The sequence below is a fragment of the Ananas comosus genome, linkage group 14 (assembly GCF_001540865.1).
Source record: "Ananas comosus cultivar F153 linkage group 14, ASM154086v1, whole genome shotgun sequence".
Lineage (NCBI taxonomy): Eukaryota > Viridiplantae > Streptophyta > Magnoliopsida > Poales > Bromeliaceae > Ananas > Ananas comosus.
The window spans coordinates 3740961-3749120 of NC_033634.1; the positions used below are offsets into that span (position 1 = coordinate 3740961).

Here is an 8160-nt window from a genome sequence, read left to right on the forward strand (position 1 = left end):
TAGACTTTCTACCACATGACCGAATCTCCGCCTGACACCGCCACCGCAAACACGACTTCCGGCACTAACGCCGCCGCCGCCGCTGTCGAACCACCGCCGCCTCCGCCGCCGCCACCGCCGCCGACGCCGATCGTCCTCCTCCACGGCGCCGCCCGCACCACCGGCACCCTCTTCNCGTGCCGCCTCCCCTCCCCCTCCAACCTCCTCCTCCACCACCATCACCACCACCACCACCACCGCCGCCGCCACGACGGCCACATCCACGGCGCCGCCCGCACCACCGGCACCCTCTTCGGCCACCGCAAGGCTCGCATCACCATCGCCTTCCAGGTGTTTACATATACATATCACACTACTATTTCATCGTATCGTATTCTTTCTTACGTGTGTGTATATATATGACATGCATTACACGTGCACTTTACTAGTACGAATATATATATATATATGAATGACATGAGTAAAATGTATGATATTTAGGATACGCCGCGGAGCGTGCCGCGGATGCTGGTGGAGCTGGGGACGCCGACGGCGAAGTTCATCCAAGAGATGGGGGCGTCGGGGCTGCTGCGGGTGGCGCTGGAGTGCGAGAAGAAGCCGGCGGCGGCCGGGGAGAGGAGCAGTAGTAGTCCGCGGCTGCTGGAGGAGCCGGTGTGGTCGGCGACGATCAACGGGCGGAGCGTGGGGTACGCGGCGCGGCGGGAGGCGACGGAGTCGGACGTGCGGGTGATGCAGCTGCTGCACGCGGTGTCGATGGGCGCCGGCGTGCTGCCGGCCGACATGACCGACCCGGCCGACGGCGAGCTGACCTACATGCGCGCCTACTTCGACCGCGTCGTCGGCTCCAGAGACTCCGAGACCTTCTACATGCTCAACCCCGACGGCAACAACGGCCCCGAGCTCACCATCTTCTTCGTTAGGATCTAAATTCAACTATTAACCCTAATTAATTACTTAATTAATTAAGAACCCTACCTAATTAATTAATTAATTAACTTCTTCTTTCTTAATTTTTTCTTTAATTTCTTTTTCTTTTTTACATATATATACTCTGTTTGTGACGCGCGCTTACTTTGGTCCTCAAATTTTTAGGTTGTTATATATTTTTTTGGCTTAAATTTTTTAAATTGTTAAATTTTAAGAATCATTTTAGGCTTGATTTGATAGTGAGGTGGGTACAAAATATTATTTTTATACTGTAAAAAATTAACAAAACTAATAACTCCTTTGAATTTTTTTTTTACACTATAAAATTACGATTGCAAAGTAGTTATAACCTTGTTTTTCAATTTAATTTTTAAATTTTGTACAGTATGAAAATGGCGATTTTAATCACCGTGTTATCAAACTAAGCGTTAGTTGACTCGACGATAATATTTTGCCGATGTGATAGTGATATAATATTTTAATAATTATTGTATTATCAACTACAACGCTATCTTTTTAGTGACATATTATTATTTAAATAATTATAAATTGGAATGCGGAACTAATTGCAATAATTTTAAAAAATTTAGTTGGAAAATCGCAAGAAAACCTCCAAGTTTGAGGACCAAAAGTGAAGTTTAGTTTATTATTATTATTATTATTATTATTATTTTCTTTTGTTTTCTGTTTAATCTGTTTTGTTCATAATCATAATAAGATGTTAAGAATGGTAATACTCTATTGTATAACTGTATATGATAATAAAAGTTTTTGTATCTAATGTTAATGGAATAGCCTTTAGTTTTTTTTTGAGAGAGAGAGAAATGCTAGCCATTTTGTTTATTTTTTTAAAAAAATAAATTTAGCTGAAAATGTAAATTAATTAGGATGCGAATTTAAAATATCGATTATCAATCATTAAATCTTTTATCACCTGTGCTAGGGACAGTCAGTGGAAAGGCCTTTTAGTTAGATATATTCAAATATAGAACCTACATAATATGTAATTCACAATTCGTTTATTTGCATCGGATTTTAACAATTATATTCAATTTTCATAACTAATATATGTAGCATGAAAAATTCTAGAACATACCCGTAAATAAAGTGCATATCTCGTTGGCGTTTGATTCTAACAAAATATTTAAAATGACTAACAAAAAAAAAATCTAAATTAAACTGTTAATAAAAAAATTTTGAAAAAAGTTTAGGGTGTCTATTTGAAAACGAATTAAATTTTAGGGGGCGCCTATACATTTTAACCAAAAAATAATGGGGAGTTTTGAGTAAAACCCATGGTCCGGTCCGACCGGTACCTCTCTAAACCGGATCCGGTTCAAGCAATAAACCGCTCCGTCGCTTCGCCCGGTCGCGAGCTAGGGTTTAGGGTTGAGGGCCTTAAACCTTCCTCTCCCTTCTCCCATGGTGGTCGAGAGCTAGGGTTTCGAGGGTTTCTCCGTCCCCACCACCTCTCCCCTTCTTCTTCTAGCCTCTTCTCTAGGGTTATTGGGCATCTTCTTCCCCTCTCCCCATCGCACGATTTCGGAGTGCTCGAGATCACCATGTGGGCGATTCGCCGCGCCGCAATTCCCGTGAGGTGATGCTTCGATCTTGCCCACTATTTCGATCATTTTCCATTTGTTCCTTACAAGAACAGCATGTGTTTTCGAGTTAATTTGTATTCGGTGGTGACCCCATTTCTCCCTTGAGGCCTGCTTGGCCCTGTTGTTGTTGGATGAAGTGCTGGTGCGAGTAGTGCTTTTAGAAGAAGCATTATGTTGAGATCCCTTCCACATTTTCTCTGCAACAGAAGCAGAAGCACCGAATTGGAGCTTCTGCTTTCGGGCCTCAGAATCTCATTTCTAATTTCCGTAGCTGTCGAAGCGCCGAACTTTTCACTCTGCTAGAGGTAACTGTTGCTGAAAGCAAAAGCACAGGTGGGCCTTAACAAGTTTTAGGAAGAATTTGGGATTTAGGGTTCGCGTAAAGTAACATGCGAGATAGAATAGTGATGTTAGAGGAGAAAAATGATGGTAAAAAATATTTCTTTCAAGGGTAAATGTTTGTTTTTACAAGAAAATGTATGGTTAGTTTTAGTTTGACCTTGAGGAACAAATTTGCAAAATTTCAAATTCAGGGGGATCTATTTGGCAACTAATAACTTTGAGGTACAAATGCAGAATCCAAACTTTTCAGGGACATATGTGAAGATACTGGAATTACTATTTACATGGAAGAACTTCTTGTTTCGGTTGTATGAGTAATCAAACATTCATTTGCTGAATTTTATGTAACACTTTGTCTTCGCCAAATAATTGACTAAATTTGTTTTTTTCTTCTCGGAAATGTTTTCTTGGTTGTTAATAATTGGAGTAACATTTGTTTGTCCCGCTCAAAATTTTGTGTAAATTGATCTATATGATCAAATTATGGGCTTGTATGCAAATTATTCGTTAAAATCATTATAATTTCACTATAGGAGTAATGGTTAAATTCTAATTATCTCTTGTTATGCTCAGGAGCCACACTCACCAATTTGTGGTTGCTCGTTGTTGTCACGCCATACCGGAAACACCAAGCAATGACTTAGAGCAAAGAGAGGTGCGCCAAGGAAAAGAGTATGGCCGTTCCCATAGCTACTATATCCCAAAGTCCCTCCTCTGTGGCTCTTCTATTTCTCCTACTTTCCTATGGGGTAGGAATCTTTCTTCTCAGGCTTGCGTTACGTCCAATAGTAAAGCGGATGACGCAGAGGAGGGCTTTTCTGATCTTGATGTGCCTCCTGAAACTGATAATTCGATTGACTTATCTGAAGAAGGTAACTTATCGGAAGAAGATTCCGGTGAAGCTGCTGATAAATCTATTGGCTTAGCAGACAGCGAATCTGATTTGAAAGGTAAAAAGGTGTCAAGTAAGAAGGTATGCTCAACTCCTCTTTTCAAGATTATAATAGATGCTTCAAGACCAGCTGTAACGGGAGCGCTTAACAAATGGGTTGAGGAAGGCAATGCATTGGGACGAAATGAAGTATCTTTCACGCTTCTTACTCTTCGCAAGCGGAAAAAATATGCAAAAGCACTACAGGTCCTGAAATTTTCCTTATTCACCTAGTAGTTTTTCTTTTTTCCTGTAGAATATTCTGTATGGCAATTCTTTTTCATGTATTATATTTTTCTTGCTTCATTTTTGGTGAAATTGTTGGGTGGCTTCCAGACATGCTAATAATATTCAGCTGAACCTAGATGAGAAAATTATGCTGATGATTTTGCCTCTATATGTTAATTATAATAGGCTTTAATATGTACTTTGCCGGTATAGTCAGTTAAATGGCTTCGAAGTCTGAATAGTAATCAAGGCTAACTGGATTTGAGTTATGAAAAAAAGGAAGTGTGATTTCGCTATCGCATCAAGTTTCATGCTCTAACGCATAGAAATATTAGGTGAGGTTTTTTGAGCAAGAGCTCGACGAAAATAGGATGATGAAAATTCCACTTTATTAAACCAGATCAAACCGAATAGCAGAGATGGATGGAATTGAACTAAACCTTTTTTGTGTGTTCAGTTTAGGTCAAATTGTTTGGGCCTATTCTTCTTTCAAATTTGGGCCTTACTTTAGTTGGATTTCAACTGTTACATTTTCTTGTTAATTTTCAATGCTGCTTAATAACTTAGAATATTAGTTTGTTATCTAGTGATCGTAATTCGTGGTCTATTTCTTTAGCTCAAGGATTGTTGTGCCACCGGCACGGGGTGCGCTGGTGCCCATTGGCACGGGGTGTGCTTGTGTGCTAGCGGCAGAGCACAGTACGCTGACATATCTCAGCACACACTCTGTTTTAATTGTCAACGCGATCGGCACAGGCGGCATGCCCTTATTGGCATGGGTGGCACAGCCTTATCAGTACAGGCGGCACGTGCCGACCATGCCAGACTGTGGCAACTGGCACGAGAATTCTTGCTTTAGCTATACATGAAACATGCATAATATAGTCTTTAACTTTTAATGCTACCATGAAAACATACTGGAGGAATGGGATCATTTTTCGAGTAAAATGTGTCTGTGTAATTTAATTTTATTTGAGCCTGGGGTGCTCTACCTTTTCTCCTATATTTCTTCTGCTGTTCCCCCTCTTTTTCATCTAATTTCTTGGCCTTTTTTTCGCTTTCTCTACCTTGTAACATCCGATTAAATATATTATATCGCAATCAATAGATCAGCACATTGTAGAATCCAAACTTTCTGGATAACAATTGAACAAGAATGATGCCTTCACAATTAGGAGATTGACACCAATATTTCCATAAAATAATTAGTTGCAATCTATGACAAATAAACTACAATTGCAAGAGAAACGACACCAGAATCGGTACGGCGTAAGGTTTGTGCAGAGAAGATCATTGATTACTGTGTTTCAATAAACTACTGATGCACTTTTCCCTGTGCCGTCTACCTCTTCTGTTAGATTTTTCTCTATTTATCCTTGTTTTTCTGTTAATGTTTGTTTCTTCTTCTTCTTTTATTCTACTTTACGGCATCTGATCATCAACACTGGACGGCTCATATTAATAAAAGTAATGTCTCTGATGCTATAAATCAAGTGTAGCTCAATCATGATTTTGTTCTGAAGTGCAGAAGTGCTTTCATATATAAACAGTATTTACTAAGTTCAGAAAAGCCAACAGGCAGCAAGTCATGAAGTTTTACCAAAGACAGCTATTTTCTTTTGGTTGTTCAATCTCAGTTCTTTCTCTCAAATTATTGTGCAGTTTATGGAGTGGCTAGAATCAACCAAGCGCCTAGATTTTGCTGAGCGTGATTACGCTTCGCAGCTAGATTTGATTGCCAAAGTGTACGGCATCAACAAAGCTGAGAAGTTCATCGAGAAAATTCCCCAATCCTGTAGAGGCGAGATAATCTACCGGACCCTTCTGGCCAATTGTGTCGGTGCCGTCAATGTATCAAAAGCCGAAGAAGTCTTCAACAAAATGCGCGATCTTGGCTTGCCGATCTCTACCTTCGCGTGCAACCAGTTGTTACTTCTTTACAAAAGAATCAACAAGAAGAAGATAGCTGATGTCCTTTTACTGATGGAAAAGGAAAATGTGAAACCCTCTCTCTTCACTTACAAGCTTCTAGTGGACACTAAAGGCATTAGCAAAGACATATCCGGTATGGAACAGATTATGGAGACGATGAAGAGTGACGGTATCGAGCCAGATTTTGTGATTCAAGCCATGGTTATAAAGCACTACATCTCCGCAGGTCTTAAGGATAAGGCCGAAGCTGCTTTGAAGGAAATGGAAGGCAGTGATATTAAAGAGAACCGTGCTTCTTGCAAGGCGCTTCTCCCTCTCTACGCTGCTCTCGGGAAAGCCGATGAAGTTGAAAGGATTTGGAAAGAGTGCGAGGCTAGCCCCCGTATAGATGAGTTTTTAGCCGTTATAGAAGCTTGGGGAAAGCTAGGGCTGGTAGAAAAGGCCGAAGAGGCTTTTGAGGAAGTGCTGAAGAAATGGAAGAAGCTTTCTTCAATGTACTACACTGCCCTGTTGAAGGTTTATGCAAACCATAAGCTTCTCTCTAAGGGGAAGGATTTAGTTAAGAGAATGTCTGATAATGGCTGCAGAATTGGTCCTACGACTTTGGACGTGCTGGTGAAGCTTTACGTAGAAGCTGGTGAGGTCGAAAAAGCTGATTCCATACTGCAAAGAGCTAATCAGAATAATCAGATTAAGCCCCGCTACAACACATACATTACTTTGCTGGAAAATTATGCAAAAAGGGGAGATATTCACAATTCAGAGAAGGTATTCAACAGGCTGAGACAAATTGCGTATGCTGGGAGGATGAAGCAGTATCAGTTGCTACTTCTAGCTTATGTTAATGCGAAGACCCCTGCGTACGGGTTTAGAGAGAGAATGAAAGCGGATAATATTTTCCCGAACAAGGCGGTGGCCGCGCAACTCGCTGCTGTTGATGCTTTTAGGAAGACGCAGATATCCGAATTGCTTGATTAGGTTATAATTTCATTAGTAGGTAACTTTGTATTGTGATGATACATGGATTTACTCTAATGCTATTTACACATGAAAATGGATTTCTGAATCCTTCATTGTTGTACTTGGTTCGAGACGTACTCGGATACTTTTGACAAAATAAGATATTTATTCTTACAAATCATGATTTTACCCATCAGAAACTTGATGTCGTGTTATATGTTTGAAACAGAGAAAGGTTTTGGTTCTCATCTTTATTTGCTTGATAAGTCAAATGTTTCCTTGTTCAGTTTCTTTACTCAATTCCATATGCAATATCAGAGTTTAGATTTATAGATTTTAAGGTAATTAGATATATTTAAACCCATGAATTTAATTACCGTAGCACGAGGTCGTGCCAGAAACTTGCCGACACGGTACGACACGATATGTGCAGGGCCATGCTGATGCGTGCCGGTTACAAAAGAATACATGTGTGCCGACCAAGGTTAAATTGCCATGGTACGGGGGCGTGCTACTACCTCCCTGGCACGGTACAGCACCGGCAGGCTTCCGTGCCGACACATGATACGCTTGTATGCCGATGGATACGCATGACCTCCTACTGGCACGCTTTGACACGAACTTATTTCAGTTTTTTTGTTCGAATAAGTTCTTATAATATTATTTTGAAAGATTTAATCAAATAATTATGAATATTTGCTATATATAGCTTACTACGCTTATCAATTAACAAACTTATAAATTTTTTTTGTATGTAAAGTAATTTTACTAGTATTTTCAATCTTCTAGCACAAAAATAAAATTTTATATTTGATGTGGCTAAAAATTTGTTTATTGAGTTCGATTTTGTTTTCTTAATTCACCAAAAAATTTACGGTTAAAATAATTTGTGAAGAAAAAATAGATGTTTATGATGGAAGCGGAGGGCTTGACAAATCTTTTGTCCGTATATTGATAAACAAAAAAAAATAAATTATAATTTTTTTGACTTACCTAATAAGTAAATTTTCGATTTGCAATATCTTTGCGAGGGTGTGGGGTACCCAAAATTCTTTGGATAACCCAAAGCACAAAACAAAAAGGAAAAAAAAAAAAGCAGCAAAAAAAAAAAAAAAACAAAAAGAATAATTCCAGCTGCGTGGCACAATTACTGTGCCGTGGCACACTGCGCCATACCGCTCTTGTGCTGCCCCACAACGCTGCATGACCGAGGCACTGAGGGGGGTCCGAAACCCA

The 8160-nt window shown here is 40.0% G+C and overlaps 2 protein-coding genes across 2 annotated transcripts; both read left to right on the plus strand.

Moving 5' to 3' along the window:
- LOC109720689 (protein MIZU-KUSSEI 1-like) lies at positions 211-969 on the plus strand (the record flags this gene model as incomplete). Its single annotated transcript, XM_020247955.1, has 2 exons — positions 211-330; positions 481-969. Coding segments are annotated over 2 exons (567 nt in total), but the record flags the coding sequence as incomplete, so codon positions are not given.
- On the plus strand, positions 2250-7102 carry LOC109720687 (pentatricopeptide repeat-containing protein At1g80270, mitochondrial-like). The gene is made up of 3 exons (XM_020247954.1): positions 2250-2524; positions 3447-4011; positions 5695-7102. The coding sequence occupies exons 1-3, from the start codon at positions 2490-2492 to the stop codon at positions 6940-6942; spliced, it is 1848 nt and encodes a 615-aa protein (XP_020103543.1). The 5' UTR covers positions 2250-2489; the 3' UTR covers positions 6943-7102.

Excerpts from the sequence above, each read along its gene's own strand:
- LOC109720687 (XM_020247954.1), top strand. The coding sequence starts at position 2,490 with ATGTGGGCGATTCGCCGCGCCGCAATTCCCGTGAG. Across the intron at positions 2,525-3,446 it reads CGCGCCGCAATTCCCGTGAG|GAGCCACACTCACCAATTTG; the intron begins GTGATGCTTCGA and ends TGTTATGCTCAG. Across the intron at positions 4,012-5,694 it reads AATATGCAAAAGCACTACAG|TTTATGGAGTGGCTAGAATC; the intron begins GTCCTGAAATTT and ends ATTATTGTGCAG.